This window comes from Passer domesticus, chromosome 3 (assembly GCF_036417665.1).
Source record: "Passer domesticus isolate bPasDom1 chromosome 3, bPasDom1.hap1, whole genome shotgun sequence".
In the NCBI taxonomy this organism is placed as follows: Eukaryota; Metazoa; Chordata; class Aves; order Passeriformes; family Passeridae; genus Passer; species Passer domesticus.
Window position 1 is genome coordinate 53526690 of NC_087476.1, and position 22356 is coordinate 53549045.

Genomic DNA, 22356 nt, shown 5'->3' on the forward strand with positions numbered 1-22356 from the left:
GTATATGTGTAGACTTCCCTGTCAGGAACAACACAGGGGAACTTGAAAGCCCAAAGAAGCTTTCCCCCCTACAGCAAATAAGTGAATAAAGCCTTTACTGTGGTTCAATAACCACAGTTATGGGAACTAGAAAAATCACCACAGTCCACTGGCCCTGTTAAAAGTCGAGTTGAAGAGGATATTTAAACAGTGACAGTGGCAATTTTCTAAAGTTAGGCTTTCCAACTAGCTGTCTGCAGACCAAAATCACCAGTTTTGATACTTTTAGGCATCAGAACCCATGTCTAAAGTTAGACAGAAACAGAAAATCTTGACAAAATGGACTCATCCTTGACCTATTCGTTTATTTCAAAAACCTTCTGTTCATTTAACTTACATACATCAGGGAATGTTGTTGGCATTTGATCCTTTCTCTGTGATTCAACAATGTGGTCTATGTCAAAGGCAACCAAAGAAACTGAAGGGAACTAAAGAAACACCTTCACTGACTAATCAAGGGAAATGCTTTTGGAGTTACATACTTCAAACAAAACTGCATCACAATTTCTCAGAACAAAACTGCTTAACTTCACCATAAAGGTAATTTAAAGAAATGTTTTTGCAGTCAACATTGACTGAAATTAAGAACCACATTTTTTTACAATTCTCTCATATTACCCTTTCCTCAGCATTAGGCATTCAAAGCTGGTCAGCTACTTAGGCATTTAAAAGGTCAATTTGCAAGGTATTTTGGTTTGTTAATTTCCACAGTTAAATAGAATATTAAACCATGTTCCAAATTTACCATGAATCATGTCTAATTTTTCTAGTGCTGAGGAAGCTAATGGAGTGCAATTTCTAAATAAGGGCAAACAGTCAAATTTATAGAACCCTTGATTCTTCACTTGAGCACACAGATTTTTTTTTTTCTCTATCCAAACTGTATGAATTTTCTTCAAATTTTCTGTCCTTGTATCTATTCCACAAATAACTTTGCAATGTCTGAGTAAGTTTTGATGAATTGTTGATTTACTTGAAGTCTTCATGTATTGTGGGATAGACCTAGAAAGGACCAGAAGTTCAGATAGAGCAAATTATACTGAGTGTATTTTTGGCCAAGCAGACAGCCACAATGGCACGATAAATTGGGATTTGTGGCTCTAATGCCTGCTCACTCCAGTATTTGCAAGCCTGAACTGTTACCAATACTACCACACAGGCTATTGCTCAGAACACAGGGCCTCCTGTTTTCTCTCTCTTCAAAATCAAAGTTGTTCCAGAGGAAAGAAGAATAAGGTCCTTAAAGGAAGGAAAAAAGTGTGAATTCTCAACATGACTGGAATAGAACAACAGATCACTACCAAATTAAGCACATTAAATTTTCCCTATATTGCCACATATACAATTCACTAGGACAAAAGCCTATACTCTCTCTGAAATCCTTTTTACATTCACATAAGAAGATGGCGCACATTAATGGATCCTGGGATGATTTTTGAAATTCCTTTGAACACACTATGTTTCTTCAGAAGAAGAAAAGTTGCCAGACAAGATCAGGCTGATGTTGAAGAAGTGCCTTTTTACTCCTTCTGACCTAGACATGTTGTTTAAAGGTAACATTTGTCATCATTACTGCACTGTGTATCCAGCAACAGCCTAACGAAAGGTGCAAAAATTCCAGGAGGAAGGACACTGTCTTTCTGAAAGTTCAGAGCCTGGGCAGCATCCATACTTCTTTCACTCTGTGAGAAGGAACAAGGCAGGCTCTGTGCATGTCATTCAGATGGCAAACAATACCAAGTCAAGTGATGGCAACAGCAGAGTCGCAATGCCATGTGTCAGGATTTCGGGCACCATTGTGATCATACTTCGATGCAGTATTTCCCTACTAGATGCAGCTTGTTGCCAGAGTGCAAGTAAACTTCATAACTGACTGCCACGAGTCAGTCCAGGAGCAGGGAATTAGCAAGTGGTTCAGGCACTCTAGTCTAGGAGAAGAGTAAAAAAGGAGTGGCTGCAGCACTGGGAGCAACGGTGCTTGTTCTCCTGCCTTGAGTGAAAGTAAACAAGTCCATTGTTATCTGACTTTGCCAAACCTCAAAGTATAATGCTAGAAGGAAAAATAAGCTTTACAGAATTGAGCATATACAACTCTTTTCTTCCCTTCATAAATTGTATGTTAGAGTAGCTGAATCTACCAAAGTGTTTACAGTATGCTATATATATAATGGCACATTTAAGCTTTGTAAAGGGTTTGGAACATTTCAGAAATGTCTCTGGTGCTGAAAAAGGCTAATGTATTACAAATCATATAATATTTTAATTCAGAAAAAATATGTTTGGGAATTTTGACCTAGCATTAGGGTTAGGAAACTGAACGAGGATGCCAAGAAGCATGACTGACAAATCAGTCAAGCTAGTCTGCTTCAGATACATATTGTGCAAGGCATTATCACTGCGATCAGTCACAAAAAATGCATATTTAGTTTTTTTACATTAAATACTACACCTGTGAACCTATGTAAAAGATATACAAAATATAAATGTCATCGGGACTGTATATTTCAAACTTTTTAAAATAAACACAAAGTATATATATATATATATATATATGTAGGCATATAGGTTGTAATTTCAATGTCAACACTAGCACAGTTTGTCTCTTCTAAATACAGGCCAGTATACTTCCTAGTCCAACACATGCACCTACAAACACATGATCATGCATACAGCTTTACATTCTGCTGTTTGCAGAAAAGTCAGAATATACAGCACTATACATTGTTTCAACTCAAAAATTGATCAACAAATTGAGAAAGATGCCGTTCAAAAGAAATTCCTTGTGAATTATTAAAAAAAACCCCAAAAAACAGAGAAAACCAGGGATATCTATATTTCATCTCAATAAAAACACTGAAGACCATGGTGATGATGACCTAAGATTCAGAATGCTTTGTCCAGCATGTGGTGGGGGTCACTCTTGGACAAAACACAACAGTGTGGAACTGGTTGCTACGACACATACCAAACACAGTTATAGTGAGGCATAGAGCTTTCACAACACCATCCAACCCAGCTCTGGGTTCAGACTACTGAGGTCTCTGACCGAAAGGAGACAGAGTTGTACACTGCTCTTCTCACAGCAGGCGGTGCTGAAGGGGATCTGGATGCCCATCTGGAAGGTAGGCGTCGATTTGCTGGCCGAGCGGGACGGGAGAAGCCCTTCTCACTTGAACATTTCACTGGCACACATATCTAGAACACAAAGGCAAGTCCTCGCTTTAACAAGTTACAGCTTTTGTGGAATGCAGTGGGAATGCAGGAAGACATTTGCGGTGACCTCAGAACAGGTGGTTGGAAGCTATTAAAAGGAGCGCAGCAATGCACAGAATGCAAAAGAACAGCTATTCCTATGTACAGGGATTCTCACATCAGTTGTGGTTTAAAATACATGAAGACAAGTGTCAGACACAAGGAAACGTATAAAATGATAGTGCAAGACAAAATAGACATTTACTCTTATCTTTTAGTTTCTGTAAGTTTTTTTGTCAATGAATGCTGTAAAATATTCCGAGTGTAGAACTCAGAATACCATCTGATATTTCTGGAGTAGGATCTACATACTTCTCAGGTATTTTTCGATAGATCTTATTTCAGGAAACTGTTGCCATTAGTTCAGTTTGAAGCTGTTTAACTTGGTAACTAATTCAGAATGGTTATGGTTAATACAGTGTCATGTCTACCAGCAGAGCCATAGAGATGCAGAGGAAACTCAACAGATTTTGATCATAGCTACATTGATGTAAATTTGAAATAATGAAAATAAACCCAGTGCCTCAAGCCACATGTAGTTCTTTACATCTCTGAGACATTAATTCTGCTGGACATAAAATGGTAACTCCTGGTCAGGCAGTATTCTACACTTAGTTTCTACAGATAAAAATAGCAATATAAAATGTGAGCCTGTGAAAAAAGTAATCATTCCTTTCCTCCATATCAATTGATGAAAATTTGTTTGCCTGTCAAAAGTTTATTGGATGAAAAAGAAATCAGAAGCTTCATGGCTTTTTTTATTTCTGTGCTGAAGGAAAGATGTGCCTGCTAAGCAAGACATTGCATCACAGCAAGGCTGTCAGAAAGACATGCAGAAGAAAATCTGCATGGTCAGATTCTCAGCTGCTTAAATCTATATAGCTCCAGTGAAGTCTGTGAATTTGTGCCAGTTTAAGGCATACCAGCTGACAGCCTAAACCCATTTAAGTTTCCCAGCTCAAAACACACCTGTCTTATCTTTTTTGAGATTCCAATAGGCATATCTCTTTGTGTTCTTTGTGGACTTTTACAGAACCTGCAACTTACAGAGTGTTTTCCAAACCATCTGCTTGTCTTTTCATTAAGAAAGAATGTTGGCAAAGGCAGTATTTCTAAACTTCTGAAAATAAACTTCAGCCAAATATAAATTAATTATTCATGCCATGCTCTTCTGTTTTTGTGAGCCTATGCTTGAACATACAGGAGAAGCTGGAGCTGAGACATGAGTAAGAGAAGGTTACTTTATCACTGGAAACTTTATGGAGTCACAATACTCTTTGTCATAGGCAATTCCAAGGAAATCCTGATCCAAGCAGCACCCTGGATACTGAAAAATGTTATCTAAGACCTCTAGGGGCATGGCCAAGTCTGCTTAAGCCCTATGGGAAGTCTTATGACACAACATATCAGCTAAAGGAAAGAGAGAGGGTGTTAAAACCTGGTTGAAGATCTCACTAGTTCAATCTTAGCGTAACTGCACTGTAGTAAAAAAATAGCCTTGCAGAACACCAGCAGGGATAAAAATCTGGCACGTCTTCACTGCTCATTCTTACATGCTGCTGCCCTCTCACAACTCTTAATCTGCAGAGGAAATTCTCCTGATTCATTCAGATCCTGGCCTAAAGTATCTATTTTTACATAATTAGTTACAATATAATGTTAGTCTACCCCATTTTAGAGTCTGAGGCTTGTTATGAAATGGCATTGTTTTGCTTTTGTTATTCTTATGAACCTTACCTCTGGTAACTTCTGTCTCTCTTTTCCTTGCTTGAGTTGCTGCCCAATATGCCTGGCTGAATTCCTTGGGAAGTCTTGTTTTTCTTGCTCAATCTGGAGCATTTCTAAATACTGACTCAGTGTCTCGCAACCCCCATTGGTGAATTCAGAATTTGCCTGTGTCCTCTTATCTTTGCAGCATTTTGAATTATACGGAGAAGTCGCAGTTGATTTTTCATAGTTTTTCAAAAGCTTTTCAACAACACCATAGTTGGACCTTGAGTCAGCTGAACGCGGGCGGCCGGATAAATTACTTGGTCTCCAGTCATGCTCGTGAAGCATGTGCCTATAACCACTAGTATTTGGAAGTCCATTCATGTGTTTTTGTTGCCCTGCTGTCCTGACAGCTTTGCTGGGGTTGTTAGTTTCTTGCTCCTTTGTTGCAGAGAGCTTGGGATTTGAAACACAAGATGTATTTACAGTTTCTGCCCTGCTAGCAGCAGAGTCACACAGAGTCACACAGGGTTTGTGATCTTCTGATGCTGTTTGAGGCACCTGATTTTCCTGCAGAGCATTGTTACATTTATCTGTGTGAAATATAGTCCGATTAAACTCATCAATCTTTGCTGCTAGCGTTTCATTCCTTTGGGTCTTTCCCAAAGGATACCTGGCGTCTTCCAAAAGACCATTGTGCGAGGTAGCAGGGGCATAAAAGTCATTACTGTAAAAAGGGCTGCTGTGAGACTTTGTGTTTTGTTTCTGATGCATCTTGTTGCTTTGGGCCATATTTCCATCTGAACAACTCTTTTGGGCTGACAGTGGGGAAGGCTCATTTTTATTGTCTTTTCCAAGCTTGCCCATATCATATGCCCATGTGTTGTGACAAAAATTTGTTGGAACATTGCACTCATTTTTGGTTACAGGTATTGCAGCAGTTACCATCACAGGGACTTTCACAGCCTGACCTTCATTTGCACAGGCTACTGCAGATTGATTTTTGTTTACAGGTGAAGGATTCCTCAGTTTCCCCCCATTCCAACAATCCTGAGCCTTGCAATTGCTTTTGATGCCTGGATCTCTTACGGGTGCTTCTGAAAGCTGTATGACTGCAGAAAGTGAGTTAGTTAGGTGCCGAGAAGTGCTCCGTGGAGGAACTGGTGGAGCTTCTTTCTTTTGCCAGGGTCTGAAATCTGTTCCTATGCCACCAGTAAGACTACCATAAGAAATGTCCTTCAAAGCCTTGGTGGAGCTCATCAGATTCTTTCTATTATTATGTTCCTCTGTTTCAAAAGCAACTGAAGTCTGTGATTCATTGCTGGACACATGGTTCATCTCAGGCAGAATAACTGTGTTTTGGGTTTCCTCAAATTCCCCCAGGAAAGGAAGTGACTTCATTCTGGAAATAACAGAAGAGGTGTTTTAGGGATGAGCAATAAGGAACATTACAGAGGATCTCAGCATGGATTAATTCTCCCCAGAAGCAGGTGTTTTAACACTGGCTACTTAAAAAGGTTTGGGAGCAGTTTTGCTGCAGCTGATGTACCCAGCACAACAGAAACACACACAAAAATTTTGATGAAAAGTCAGCAAAAGGAATTTGCATTCCTTTCCTTTGCCACTAAAATTCTTGTTCTGAGTTTTTTAGATGATGACTGTTTTCTTATCTCTGCTACAGTAAGTACAGCAGGATCTTGTTTTAATGACTTCTAGGAGTCGACCTGACTATGAACTGAATGAAGAAAGCTGTAGGACACAGTGTGTCACTTGTTTAGGTTCATAACCTTACATATGAGATCTGCCTTTTGATATATGATAAAAAAGCATCTTTAAAAGTTATGCATCAGCTATGAATCCATTTGCTCTAAAGATACAAAGAGTAGCCCAGTTAAAATAATGAATTAGTGACAGACTTTTAACTGATCACATGGTGGAATTTGAGAAATCCCTCTGACCTCTGGGACCACCTGAGAAGGTTCAGTTTTACCCGAGAACTTCTGCACACCTCAAGAGGCAGTCTGGTGTTTAGCTTGCTAGAGAAGACAATGAACACTGAATTTTTAACAGATGATGGAATGCTCATTTGCCATACTTTTCAGGGTCTGACTTGCCATCTTTCCATTAGTACAAATGTATGGTTGTTCTTCCCTCTCTTGCTTTCTTTCTGCTCTTGGATCATCATCATCAGTTCCTGACACATCCCCCATGCTTAAGGCTAGATTTGGGCTTTAAGTAAGAAATTCCCAGCCTGACAAACCCATACAGTACTGTATAAAATTACATGGCAATGGGGCCAGAGTAGACAGAAATACCTGTGCACTTTCCCAATCCTCTGTACAGCCGTTAGAAACAAATACAATTTCATCTTATATAAATACTAATCTGAATTTGTATGTTCTGTATGTAAAATCCATTTTTCTGGTAAAACCTGCCTTTGTATCATATTTCAGCATATTTCATGTGAATATTTTATGCTGAGCACTGAAACACTAGCAGGGTAGGAACTGCCCAACTAATAAACCCAACAGCAAACCTGCCTTCAAAGTGAAAAGCATAAGGAGAATTATTCATTTCCTTCCTCTAACATAAGTCCAAAGATGTTTTTACCTTCTGTGATTGGATTTCTTTCGAATTTCCTCTTGATAGCTGCATAATTCTTCACTGACTCTGGCAAGTTCTTTAAGAGCCTTTATAAATATAAAAACAGGCCTTTAATATATACATTTAAAATTGTATCTCCAGAATTAATTTGAAACTTGTGGTCATTTGCATTTAAGATTCACAGCAGAGGGAGGTAGTACGAGAAAAGATACAAAAGTGCCCCCACCTTATGAACACAGGTAAAGAGCATGCTGTTAACACATTCAAACAGTGAGAAGACACTCATTGATAGCAAACCTAGGAGCAAGTAGAGACAGTGACTTGTGGAAAGCTAAAATCAGGGAGATCAGTTCTTTAGCTTAACCTGGCAGGCCAAAGTCCTCAGTGTTTTCCTCCCCCTTGTAACTGAAACATGCTCATACTTTACTTACTACATTGAGATCACCAATATAATTCTTGGTATTTTGATCAGAAGTTTTAATGGTGAGGCTGTCTTCAGGTTCTTTGTGGTTCTCAAAGGCCAGATTGTCCACTAACAGAATATGGTTTCTGCTGGTGTCTTTGGGCTCCTTCCATTGGTGTACACCAAGCAGATTCCCTTTCTCCATTCTGTTGTTTGCCACATTGTGTTGACGGTTCAGCTCTGCTGTGTCAGTTTCTTGCAAAGCAGGGGAATGCATGGACAGCTGCAGCATCTTGCTCTGAATGGCCTTGCTATCATGGACAGTCATATTGCTCTCCCTTCTAAGTTTTACCTCCTGGTAAAGCTGAAAAGACAATAGAACCTTCTATTAAATCATGGTATTGTAATGAGCTTTATGGCAAAGCCCCCATATTCATCTTCTGTCTTGAATGATGCTTCACTCAGCAGCACTGATTAAAAATATTCTAGATGTGTTAGTAGGAAAGTGCTGAGTCACTTAATGTGACAATTCAAACACCAGGATTGCCACAGGATAAGGCTGATACCATTCTCAAACTCTCTGCCACAATTTTAATGCATGGCTTCCACCCATGGTTGGGACTGGAAGAGATCTCACGAGATAACTGGCCCTGCCTTGAGCCAAAAGATGCATGGTTGTTTTCCAAGAAATATCAGCACACTCTGTGGTGGACACAACTGTTATCTGATGGATAGGGAATGTAGGGGAATGTGACAGAGAGAGAGTGTTCTGGCTATGTTACAGCCTATTAAAACATATTATTTGAAGGAGAGGAAGTGAATTCTCATAAAATACAGTGCCATCTGCAGTAGAGCACACTCTTTCAGTTCTCAGACAAGTGGAATTCTTCCCTATGATTGGAGTGATAAATCAGTACTGCAGAATGGCATTATTTGGCAATGTGCTGCCATCTTCTTCTTTCACGCTATCTGCTGAGATCCAGTGGCTTCATTAGTAAATGGTGTTAATTCTGGTCACCCAGCACATTCAGACTAGGAACAGTGGTAAATTATAAATTAGAAAAAATAGCAACATCATAAAAATCTCTTCTGCTTACAGTATAATTTCCAGTGCCAAGAATCCCACAGCTCTGTATAAACATCCATTCTTAACTTGCTCTCACGAAGAAAGCACACAGGCACCTCTGAACAGCCATCTGCCTGCCCTCTCACAGTGCACAAGGCCATCACAACAGCTTTTGGAAGGACAGTGGAAAAGAATAACAACATGCAGAACATGTGGCCATTTCATGGGTAGTGCTGAGGATTAGAAGTATTCTCACGTTCAGAGACTTAACACTTGACCTCATCCTGGGTTTTCAGATTTCACTCCCAAAGCCCAGCTGCTCATGGAAACTGAGGGCTGAACTTTGCCATTTCCTAGAAATAAGAGCCTCATATGGATTCAGCATACCAGTAAGAAGGAAGGATACCACCCCATAATATCTCCTAAACACCACAAGTCTTTCTGGAGGAATTAAGTTAGGTTTGGTGGGCTATAGAAAATTGCCAAATTAAAATACAATCTGATAAATAAGCACAAGTTTTATTGAGGACATCCTTCTACAGATAATGGCATTTAAAAGGTGTCTATCTCTCCTTTTCTCCAGACATGTGGCTTGTGGACAAGACATGTCAGGCATCTGAAATCAGCAGCAGCTATAGTCACAGATTAAGAGGGGATCTTAGGATTCCAATAACCTTGATGCCTCAATCTGTAGTTTTGTTTGGCCCTGCAGTAGCCAGCAAATTGCTTCATTCTCTTCCCCTTAGCCCCATTCCATTCTTTATCTCTTTTTCTGTCTCTCATGCTTTCCTAATCTTTGTGCTAATAAAGCACATGATGAAAAACAGTCCTTGCTGATATTGTCAGGTCTGCTAATAGCCAGAATACCTTTTCATTACTCTTATTCCAAATCAGCTCTTATACCTAAGAAAATGAAATTCAGCTACATATACAGATCACATTACTAACTTTTGACGCATTCTCAGCTTGGCAATGAAATTAGGGAAGGCTGCACAGAAAAGTCCTAACACAAAAGACAAAATGTGGCAAAGACCATCATACCAAAGTCTGCAAGAATTGTGGGTAAAATATAAGAGAGTTGACATTATGGAGTTCTGCTGCAGGCTGGTTTCATAGGCAGTGTATGGCTGCCATTCCTTTGCCCCTGACCATTTTCCTTCTCAGTTTCATGTGAGCAGTCTCTGCCATACATTCCTGTGCTGCTCAGCCACACGACAGTGCTGGCAGAGAGCAAGTGAAACTATTCCATGTGTATATTAGATGAAAAATGTGGAAAGCTCACTAGTGAAAAAACTTGCCTCTACAGGCTGCCAAGCAAACTCAGTTAATGCATTAGAGAGTGTCAGAGGGTTTGGCTGCAGGGACAATTTGGGGATAAAAGAGTAATAAATAATTGCTGTGACTATTTCTGGAAGGAGATGCACTGCAAATAGCAGGGTCTGTTTGCTAGTATGTGTAAACACAAGTGGTTTCAGAACTTTCATGCTATTTACTGTACCTGTTTTCTCTCCCAAGAGTCATCCATAAAAGGAACAAGTTATAGCCAGAATAATTCTGTGTCATGCAGTATTTCTCATATTATGATACCTAATTTTTTTTTTTACAAAATATGCACTTTCTAAACCCCATATTGTTCAGTATTTACTTGAAAAAAGCATGTGTAATATAGGCAACATGGCTCATGCCCATGACTGAATTGTCAGCAGTATGTACAGCCAATAATCTCATAGCTCACAAAGCCACATTCACATCCTACCTTGTATTCATGACTATTAAATGATCAATTGCAAATACTGCTTAATCCCAGGATTTTCATCCTTCCATCAGCTGTTAGAAACTTCCCTTGACACATAAGAATTAGGATAAAATATAGAAAAAAATCTTGAAGTGACTCAATGTCACTTCACCCCAAGAAAAAATGGTAGTGTTCAGATTTTTGTTTAAAAGTACCTCTTCTATTTTCTTCTGCATGACCTTCCATTGACATTCCCATTCTTTCCTTTCATTGTCAAATCTCTCCAGCAATTCCATTTTTTCTTTATTCCAGTTCCTCTCAGTATTATCCAGTTGTCCACGCAGGTCCATGGCTAAAGTCTGCACAACAGCAAAGACAGCTCTCCTTTTTTTCTTTCTTCCCTGAATGTTTCCTGGGAATTTAAGAGAATAAGTCGTACTTATATTTTATTTTACCTTTCAGGGAACAAAGACAACCAATAAAATTCCCAAAAATAATAACTGAAATGAGCTTGCAGGAGACAGTATTATTGATATTTGTCTGGAGTGTGACTCAAATATGGATGAACATAGGACATAAACCCAAAGGTAGAGATGCCCAATCTGGAGAGGGGAGGTGGAACACATTCAGCATGACAGAATTCAGTAACATCTGCCACAGCAGGCTTTGTACCATGATCACTTTGCATCTTTGCCATTCCTCTTCACCATAAATGTGTTTTCAATGAACTTGGGTCTGTACAATATTGAATGGCGCTTCAGGACCTTGGGATTCTGCAATATCTGCCCTTGGGGGTGAAAGCTATTTTTATATTTGTTCAAAAGACAACTGTAAAAGTATCATGTTTGCTCACGCACTCCCTGCACACACGCAAGGAGCACGACAAGGACTTGTACATTCTTTGGGTAATTGAGGACTGCAAACTTGATATACTCAGGGAATTCCCATGGCTACATAAATGCTTTGGAATTCATGAAGAAAGACAGCACAGGAAAGTTAATAACAGGTACAAGCACATAAACAGTAGAAATTGTTTACATAGAAGGGACAGAAGGTCACCAAAAAGGGTTCAAGAATTTTGGGTTTACAGATCTAGATCTATAAATGTTAGTTTCATGATCAGCATAGGAAAAACTAGAACACATTCTTCAACAGCACTAACTCCAATCTTGTTCAAATCTAGTTCAAAACCTTTCTCAGAATATTTGACTAATTAGAGCTTCCGTCTCCCCCTTTAGAAGTCTATCATCTTAGTGTTTGCAAATGAAAAAAATATTAATTGAACCAATTAGCTGGCAGGTTTTAAGGGAAATATTTTAGATCTGCTTATCTGACTTTGGAGAAAAGCAGTTACAAATCTTATGGGCCTGGTGATTCTCTTGCTTCCTCTTGCTTTACACTAGAAACCCCATTACCATCAGCACATTTACTAAGCCAGCAAGTCTGAAATAACACTAATTCATTCCGTTATGATGGCTCCTGGGATATAATGCCTCGTACAGAGGCATTGATACTTGAATTTGTTAACTTCAGCTCTCAAAGCCAGTTGTTGTGCTACCTAGGTGGTCATGGAATCTAGTTCTAGTAATAAAATGCCTCTGCATTGCTTTCCGCTCCTGCCAGAAATCAAATAGGTAGGCAATTGAATTATCAGAGAGTCAAGTAGGAGTAAGCCCAGTTTACCTTTCTGTAATTTGTGCAGACTGATGTGCTGACTGATGATCAGTGATTGTCAACTCACAGGAACTGCTGATTTTACTGTCCACATTTTCTATGATAGAGTAAAAATTAATTCCTGAGCAAAGTTCTTCCCCAATCCTTATGTTACTGGCACATCTTGTTGATTTAGCTGTGGTTACCATGTAACCACCATTTACTGCGTCTGCTTCATTTCAGCTGACTAGGAAGACAATGTCAAACTTAGAGTCAGCTTCTTTCATGTACAAGTAAGCAGAAGAGCTCAGATGAAATCCAACAGGTTACTTAGGTCTTTGGGTCATAGGAAGTCCTCCCACAGTACCTCCCAAGCCACCACAGACCCAGCCCAAACTCAGGGCTTGCAGAACAGTTTATCCCAAGTGCCTGCCTTGGAGCTCTGAAATTACAATCTGTCCCTCAACTACCTACAAACAGATTTCAAACCCTTCTACTTTCCCCTGCCTAAAAACACACAGAGCAACTCCATAAAAACATAAACCACCTTGAAACTAGGAGCTGCTGAAAGACAGCACAGAATTCTCATCAAAAAAGAAGCCAAGTACTGGTTTGCTCACGGCCTCTTAGGGAATGCAGCCAGGCTGCAGAGACTGCACCTCTCTAGGCCAGTGTTTTAGCTTTGTGCCAGACTCCAGTAAGCATTGACCAAAAACAACTTGCAAAAAAATTCTATAACACTTAAGATCCTTTGCAGTCTAAACATCTATTGCTAATGAACTTTAGGAATATTGCAGTACTTTCTCACCTTGCTAATTCAAAGGTTGCAGTTTTTAGCACCGCCATTGATTTTTTTTTTTGGGTACATTTATGTCTTTATAACCTTTCAGAATACCTCTGAGAAATAAACAAAAGTCAGCTCTCTGCTCCACCATAATCCTTATACAAATACATGTCAGAAAAAAACCGAAAAAACCCCATGTGTAAATGCAGTACAGTCATGAACAAGACAGGCAGACATAATCTGTCAACAACTTGCACAAATTGTGATTTTGTTAGTGCACTATTAGTAATAATGACCATGCTTTAGTCAGCCACATATAATTAGAAATGTCAATACTGTATAGCATATTTGTTTTTACACACATAAGAATAGATATAATATGTACTCCTTTCAAGCATGAATATAGCATTGAAAAGGCCTCTGGTGTTCCCTTAGTGCTGGAAACTACTATTGCCATGTTGGCACTCATCTTAACAATTTTCAAATTGTTTCATATGGAACTCTGATTATAAAAAAAGACTGAAGACAGTCAGAAGGAAATCAAGTCTTGAAAGAGGATAATTACAGAAGTTACAGATGGTCACTTGTAGCTCTAAGATCCACAAAAGGCTTGTACTGTTTCTTAGGCTTCTCTGATTTCCTCTTGACATAAATTCTGAGAAGAAAACTCATGTTTATTGATGTTAGCAGCTGGATGACTATACAGCTTTGCTGCTATTGTACAGTGGATCAGTTCCTCAGAGACTTTGACTCCCATTTCTACTTCTCTTTGCCCCCAATTTTTCTTGGTGTTTCCTTTGGGGTTTTTTAGGGTTATTTTGGTGGAGTACAATGTGCAGTCCTGGTAATACACACTCTCTGTGTATAGTGCATTGAGATTTCCCCATGGGTATTTCACATGGCTAAAGCAACCCAAGGCATGCAAAATGTCACATTATCATTTGCTCTGTGGATCAGAACAATATCTATGCTCTTGCAGTATTGGCAATTTCCCCATGTCCTAGACAAGGTCAGAAGCTCATTACAGCAATCAAATTAAGCAAATAATCAATTTTGTCTGCACCAGATGCATTGTGCTTTAACTTTTCCTTTAGCCCTTCCTTCTCTCAAGCAAAAAATGTTTTAAGCCACTATTTGATGTTAGTCATTATTCCCCCATATCTTACCCTTTCTAGCCAGATATTAAAAATGCAAGATACTTTGAAAACAACTCTAGCAACTTCTGAAAATAATCAGCTTGACATCAGCTAAGAAGTTATTTTGCACCAGAGTTTAATCAGATTGGATGTGCATAATCATTCAGATACACAAATCTTCCCTTGTTTTTATAGAAGAAAATGCAATCAAATTATTTTTTATTATTATTTCCAAATAAGTGCTGTATTTTGGATGACTAAGAAAATTGTAAACCTATGTATTTGTTCAATTATAAATGTGTGCCATGTGTCACGATAACATGCACTTTATACATTAAAAGAAAGTACAGTTGAGTGGAAGAAGGAAAAGAAAAGAGGAAGAAATTAGAGAATGAAAGAAAAAAGAAAAGGGAAGAAGAAAAAAGAAAAGGAAGAAGAAAAAGAAAGAAAGAAAGAAAGAAAGAAAGAAAGAAAGAAAGAAAGAAAGAAAGAAAGAAAGAAAGAAAGAAAGAAAGAAAGAAAGAAAGGTGCACACAATACTGTCATCCCTGTTCTGTTACTTTATCTCTGCCTGCACTGAAAAAACTAACTGAACATTAAGAATAAAGACCATACATAACATATATGAACTTCACATTATACAAATGACATTAAGAGGGATGTTTAAATAACTGTTTGCCACATTAGAAATTTGCCTTCTTTTTTAATCTTAACTGTTCAAAAACATTAAATTTAAAATAAACTGCAACCATACCTTTCAAGGAATAAGAAATCCTTTAGGAGTTTTTCAGTCCATTTCCAGGCAGCAGAGAAAGCAATGAAACACACAGCTAGCAGGGATCCTGTTCTGTGAATCTTGATCTTTAAAAGAAGTAAGAAAGCTAAGCAAGACACAACCTTTCAACTGGGGCAGCATTTGCAACTCTCTTTGAATAAATGCTGAACTTTTGCAAACTGGAAAACAGTTCCGTTCAGCATCATCCCCGCAGCTGGCTTCCACGTGACGTCAGTGCACGGAGGATGGTTTTAAAGCCATCTCTTCCAACCCCCAGCTCTGTAACTTTATATCTCCTCATATTTTGTGTAAACAACTCCAAGTCCGGGACATTTTTAGGTTTTATAGTTCAGTCCAGTCTTTAAAGCTTGCCGAAGCAGCTAGTGTTAATATCAAAGCTGTGACAATAGGCAATTTTAGGTTTCTTTTATTGTTGTCTATGCTGTAAAGGAAGATTTTTTTTGCTGTCTTCCAGACCCAGTTTTCAGGGTTATATTTTTTAGTATGATCATTTTGAGCTTTGCAACTTGATCCTCCTTAACTGCTTTGTAAAAGGAGTTTTGTTTAAAGCAGTGATATTGTTGGTTAACAGTTATCTTAAAGAGCTAAAAGCAGACCACTCCTCCCTAAAATCCCTCTGTACTCTAAATATGCTCTCAGTTATGAAATGCAGAATTATTGGGCACTGTGTAATCCTACTGTCTTGCATTCTGGGAATGGCAGTAACGGTTTCTTTGGGATATACCCAAATATTCTTGATACTTTATAATGTTCCTGGATCAGATTCTACAGTCTGTTAATTCACTTTGTATCTCAGCAAAGCAAAACACTTGAAATTGGATGAAGAATCTCCCTTGAACAAGGAAAATCATCTCTGGCACAAGGCTGGTAAAGAAGGTCCAAAAACACCTTGGGCTGGATATAAATCCCTAGGAGTGTCCACAGCAAGTGTTGGCATGGGATGAGGGAAGGGAGCGTGACAAAAGCAATCCAGCAAGCGAAAGTCCACAGGAGACCCTGAAGCCAGAGCAGCAAAATTCAGCTGCTCCCCCTGCTGAGCTGCAGGCAGGAGGAGCCTAGCTCGCTCCTCAGGTCTCTGACCACCGCAGTAATTCTCCTGCTGCACTGTGGGTTAAACTGCTCCCATTTTTTGGCAGCCCGAGAGAGACCCCAGGGGAGAGCTTCGCACACACCGCCCTGCTGGGTACTCGTGCTTGAGTGTGTCTGCGGACAGCAGCTGAGACCGAGGGCAAATTCACCTTTTGGGAACATTTTGCCCCATGTGTGCCTGGAGAAGGGCCACAAAATACTTGATTGAGGCAGCATAAAACTGGACAAATCCTGCTGTCAGACAGATGTCTTGGAATGCCCTAAGCAGGAATATATTTCTATGGGCAGTGTGGCTGACGACAAGAGGATCAGTGAAAAAAAGAGCACGATATGAAGATTCACACATCCTTTGCTTAGTCAGCATTCTCCTCATTAGAACAGTAAGTTTTTATCTGAGAAAATCCTTGAAAAGATTCAGTATAAAGATTTGAACTCTGGGTGTGTTTTATAGTAAATACCAAACCAGGTTACAGGGAAAACACATTTTTCATCCTTATATGGTCTAGCTGTAAGTCTCAGCAAATACATTAATTGGGTGCTTATTCTGCTCCCATGTAACTTAAATAATGGGACTTGGGCTATTTGTGAAAATTGTAAAGATGATCTAAAAACTGAACAAATGTGCCCCAAGTACACAACTGAATGTTCCTGAAGAAAATCCCTAGACTCTAAACTCTGAAGATTTAAATCTAAAGAAACAGTATGACTTTCTTTGGTGAGGTTAGGTCTCAAGTTCCAGCTGACATGGCTGGGAGTGAAGCTGGAGAGCTTGGGGGCAGAACTGAGCCCACAGCTGGAGGCCAGGCATCAACGCACTGCCTCCTCCCTGAAGCCAGCACAGCTGCACTACTGCATATGTAGGCAGACTCTTCAAACATGCTTTTTTACTCTTATCCATCAACAAAGGCTATTATTCTTATGTCTTTAATATTGCTAACTCCATGCCTCTTGCCTTGCTACGTGGACTCTTTGAAGTAAAACCAGTAAAAATAAATAAGACAATGGGCTAAATCCCAGGCTTGAGTTCTCAGTCAGGAAAAAGCCTACATTTCTGTCAGTGTGAGGAATTAGAAATGTGTGAGACTCAGGGGCTCACTGGGAGACAGGCACTGGACACACCGCATAGGTCAAAAGAACACATTAAATTCATCCTTATATGGAAAAGGTGAGACAAAGAAAACATGAAGTGAGTTGTGAAAACATGGGATCATTGTTCTATATACCCTTAAGTGTAGCAGTAGAGAATTCTGCTTTTGAGGATAAGAAATTATTCAGTAGAGACTGCCCCTACTGTCCCTCCTCCAGCATCAATAGACAAAGCAGCAAATGTAGCTTCTTGGTATCTGGCACAGATAAAATATGCAGGAAGACTACTGTAGGCTTATTACATCCAACATATTGCTTCCACAGGAAATATGTATTTTGTCCATGTCTGGTACCAGCACTGCTTGGGTCAAAAGTCAGCACCTCAACAAAAAAAATCCAAAAGGTGCAAAGGCATTTTAAGCAAGACCTCTGCTAAATTTCTCTTCATCATGCGAGACTGGAGACAAAGCAGCATGAGTTTCATCATGAGCTAATAAAATCTATTGAAGACTACTTCAGGGCATCTTTGGCTGCACCAGCTTGGTTATGGCAGACCCATTCTGCCGTGGCCACAAAAGCTATTGACAAGAAGGAAGAAGAGCACTGCTTGCCACTGCAATCAACCCAACCTCACCATTAGACTCCTGAATTATATGCACCTTGATAATGCTGGTATATACGCCTTGGGAGTGGCTATATACAACAGGAAGTGGGCAGAAGGGAATACAAGCTCTGTCTCCTCTTACTGTTGTGTGCTTCTGCAATAGGATATACCTCAGAGGAGAAAGAGAGCCAGCTAAGTGTTATGTCATGTCGCTGCTCCAAGGTTACATTGGAAATCTGTGGCAGATACTTTAGATGTTTACTTTAAATAGAGCCACCGTAATTTTCCCCATAGGCAACTGCATGTGTAATGGCAAAAGCTGGATTTGAATATCACTTCCCCTGGCATTAAATCAGAGACAGAAATGTAAGCCAATGGGAACTACGTCCCTGATACTGATGCCTTTAGAAGTCTCCTACTCACCTATCAGATTCTGGGGTGACTAAGGAGAAGGGCATGTAATACCCTGAAGCTCTGCTTGTTTTTGTAAACAACTCCTGAAGTTCATGTGCAGTTCATCTCTTTTTATAACACATATCTAGACAGCCATGTTTTTGGCAATTTTCTATTTTCCGACTGCCAGGCATAGCTCTGCACTATAGCACCTGCTCTCTTCTAGTTTTGATTCTGAAGCACTGGTGACATGTGTCAGCAGACACTTATCCTATCTCTCAACTGGAGCTTCAGGCATGGATATTTTTGGTTGAAAGAAGTATTTCCGAGCCTGGAGAAAATGGTCATTCTAACACAATGGGAATTTTTCAGTAGCAGTAAAAGAGAATATCTGTAGAGGGACTTTGTGAGGGCATTCAGAGCCAGCTCTAAGCAGGAAACAAATTTAATTGAATTTTTCTGGTAGCATTAAAGGAAAAAATGCACCTATTCCCTAAAGTACATAAAAATTCACTGGAGATATTGCCAATTTCTACACGTGAAAAAATATCATAATTAGATCTACAGAAGGAAGATATTTTCCTTTTGAAAGAATACAGACTAAATCCCCTGGGAACATAGGAAACAGAAATTTAATATTTCAAGGAAGTGCTAAATGAAGGCAATTTCACGGTTCAAATTCAATAGCTTTTTTTTCCTGGAGCATTAATTCTTTACCAGAATATTCCAAAATGGGAACAGTGAATCTGCTAAATGAGATTTCAACTGATAGGTAACCTGGCATATCCAGCTCCTTGCCACATGCAAACAAAATCTGTATTCTTCTTACTGTTTGTCTTCAGAACTCTGAGCTGTGCAGCAGGCAGAATCAGTGAATCAGCAGTGTTCCGGCTGTCTCTGCCCTGCCTGACTCCAATGCACTCCTGCTTGAGGATGCTGATGTATTCAGCTGCACTTGCTCACTCACCTGTGAGATGGTCTTCAACCACCAGGCCAGTTACTGAGTGGGGAGAATCTACTTTCTTTCTTGGCAAGTATAATTATTGCATTTCGTAATATCAAGTTATTTCAATTTAGCAAGACATAGAACACTTATTTTTTTTGCTAGATCTTATCTTCTGGCTATGGATAAATGGCCATACTCATTCTCTTAGCTTTCTCAGCATCTTTTAAAGTTGTGCAATATCTGGCATGAAACAGATCAGCAGCTCAAATCACTCCCTTCAAATCAATGCAAAAGGACAAGAAATACACATCTCATGTCTCACTGAGATTTCTCTGTGAGGATCCTCACCATTCTCCTTGCTCATGAGAGATTTAAAGATTGTGTGGAGCTTCTAAAATAATTTTGTATGCTTTTGTGTGCTTTAATTTCAGACTGCTGCTTGTGCAATAGCTCCCTAAATGTCCCAAAAGGTCTTGGCCATGATTTTGCTGTTTTGATGCCTGATGGAAAGCTCCACCTTTTATGCAAGAAAAAATACAGTGAGAAATCAATGGTGTTGTAATTGCTGTGCAGGGATTACCTCCAACTCTCATCTCAGTAATTCATTCTTACACTTTCTGATTTCTGAGAAAGAAACAAATCTTTCCCAATTAATTTCCAAGGTTTATTCAATGCATGAATTCAGTGCATTACTACTTTAGAGTATTACTGTTACTGATACACTCTCTGTAAATCAAACCTTCTCTACTCATTTTTATCGCATACAACACCAAGAAAGGTATAAGCAAGTGTGGGTTAAAAACTAAAAGCCCAGAACTTCAGATCTTAGAATAAGTACGACTTTTTCTCTCTAATGGAAATTGAGTCAGTAACATTTAAGAAAACACAAATTATTGTTTTTTTCTCCACAGGAGATATTAAAGCAGAAAGAAACTGAAAAAGTGAGTCTTGTGCTAAGATTTGGTATGACAAGTTTAAGCTTCAAATTGTTGTATTTTTATTGTACAAATTGCAAATCCACGGGGAAAAAGCCCTCTAGTATTTCCAGCAGCTGCTGAAAAACAAAAGGCCTTTTCCAGTTACAGAAATTCACTGTGATTTGATCATATCTTGCCATAATAGTTTTAAATATGTGGAACTTAATTTTAGGTAACTGCATAAATTAGAGCATCTTAGAAACTCCCCAGAATTACTTTGGGCCTGGCTTTATCCTTAACTGGGAAACCAGTCAAAGCTTTCTATTAATCTCACATATATTGATTATAATTTCCTTTAAACATCTCACTAACTATAAAATGGATAATGATGACAACACCCCTTGGTAGAAGTATTTGGATTAAATCAAGGAGTTGAATGATTTAGCTGATCAAAGTTACTTCACCTGCAGAGTGTGTTGAGGGAAAGCTAGACATAGAGAAAAATACTGTATTTCCTAATAATGAATATTTTTAGTATTTTTTCATTCTCATAACAAAAAATTTATTGCCCCATATCTTGCCGCTCTCTGAGGATTTTCTCTCAAAATGGTGTCTCAGCTATTTCAGGTAGCAGAGTAAAACCTAGGCATGGAGATGAACTGTTCTCACTGGGGAATGAATTAAGTGAACAGAGAGCTAACATGATAAATCAAATTGAATCCTTACCACTAGCTAGAAAAACAGCTAGTTTATTACCACTCTTTACTACTACATTATTCAACACGGAAGCTGCAGAAAAAGAAGCGTCATTAATACACATACTTGTTCACCTTCTGAAAATTCATATTTGTGGGACTCAGTGGTTTCAGCATGGGTTGAGTAAAACAGAAAAATGAGCTCCATCAGGCATTTCAGATGAGGTTTCATAGTGGAAGATTTACTCCTTGTAGCAACTGCTATGTAAGTGTGAAAGAAAGAAAGGAGTCACCTGTACTCTTACTTCAGCCTCTCCCAGGCAAGAAGGGAATATTCAGTGACTGTTGATGCACACCCATGTACAGAAGCTTCCCTCACTATGGCCACTGGCTACCAATGGCAGGGTTAGACAGGAGTCACTCAGCAAGCCAAGACTTACCATGTCCATTCAAAACTCCTGCTGAAATCTGGGGAGAGAACGTAGAGCCGTGGCGGCCACAGACTGGGAAATATTACCTGACAAACTCGACACCAGCCAAGGTGACCTACACCACTCCCAGTCATCATCAGTTCAATCAATCATCAGTTCAACATCAATCAGTTCAAGTCAGACAGTAGCATGGCCATTTTTCTAGAGCGCAGAGAGAATGCAGCCAGCCTATATCTCTCAGAAGACTCCTCAGCTACTCTGATACCTTCTCCTCATGCTTCTCATTCTCAGAGGCTCCAGCTCCTGGCCACCATTCCAGATATAGTGCTCTATCTATATAACAACTATTTTGATTGGGGCCTAATGCACATAATACAGTGCTGAAAAAACATTATCATCACAGTTATGCAAAATACACATACAAGCTCCGATATGAAACTGCAGAATATACACAGAATGTGGCTTTACTATTCATATGTGGCTAGAATACAAATTATTTTTCTAGGAGTGGGAAGAGGAAAGTAACAGAATCCTCACACCCACTCTACATTTTTCTGTTTTGTTTCTGTTTTGGTGCAAATTAAGGAATATTAAATTGGTTCCAGTACTCAGGAAATTTTCATTCAAAAATTATAAAACCAGACGAAGTGAAAAACTCAATTTTCTGTTTGCTTACCTGGAATACCACAGTGAGCAGGTGTCCTATTCAACGGGGTGACTTTTTGGTATGTTTTTTTGCAGTTCTTTTGGTTTGGATTTGGTTTTGGCAAACAAGTAGTCTTCAGTGTTTTTACAGCAGTGGCTATTACAGAAACTATGTCTCTTGCACTTCTTATCTCGGAGGGTGGACAAAATAAACAAACTGAAAATAACACTACAATGAACAGTAAATGATGAATGATTTACAGTACAAAAAACAGTGTAAAAAGGAAGACAAGTTTAAATATTGTTGTGTATGAAAGGGATGAAAATAATACAAGGATGAGAATAAGTAAAATGATAGGCTGGAACATCTGG

At 39.1% G+C, this 22356-nt stretch overlaps 1 protein-coding gene across 3 annotated transcripts; it reads right to left on the bottom strand.

The window, feature by feature from the left end:
• Positions 1-324: 324 nt before the first annotated feature.
• KIAA0408 (KIAA0408 ortholog) lies at positions 325-22283 on the bottom strand. 3 transcript variants are annotated; one of them, XM_064413090.1, is made up of 8 exons: positions 22016-22225; positions 15137-15243; positions 12493-12580; positions 11025-11221; positions 8037-8372; positions 7612-7691; positions 5029-6403; positions 325-3234 (listed from the first exon to the last, which is right to left on the bottom strand). In XM_064413090.1, exons 4-8 carry the CDS (start codon positions 11157-11159, stop codon positions 3064-3066), a joined length of 2097 nt encoding a protein of 698 aa, XP_064269160.1. In that variant the 5' UTR covers positions 11160-11221; positions 12493-12580; positions 15137-15243; positions 22016-22225; the 3' UTR covers positions 325-3063. The 3 variants fall into 3 exon arrangements, with proteins under 3 accessions (XP_064269160.1, XP_064269159.1, XP_064269161.1); XM_064413089.1 differs by lacking the exon at positions 12493-12580 and having other exon boundaries at positions 22016-22283; XM_064413091.1 differs by lacking the exons at positions 12493-12580; positions 15137-15243.
• Between the last annotated feature and the right edge of the window lie 73 nt (positions 22284-22356).

Bases quoted from the DNA above. Each gene is read 5' to 3' on its own strand.
- KIAA0408 (XM_064413089.1), bottom strand. From the start codon at position 11,159: ATGGACCTGCGTGGACAACTGGATAATACTGAGAGGAACTGGAATAAA. The intron at 8,373-11,024 runs GTACTTTTAAAC...TTGTCTTTTCAG, and splicing joins TGCAGAAGAAAATAGAAGAG to CTTTACCAGGAGGTAAAACT. The intron at 3,235-5,028 runs GTAAGGTTCATA...TTTGTGTTCTAG, and splicing joins AGAGACAGAAGTTACCAGAG to ATATGTGTGCCAGTGAAATG.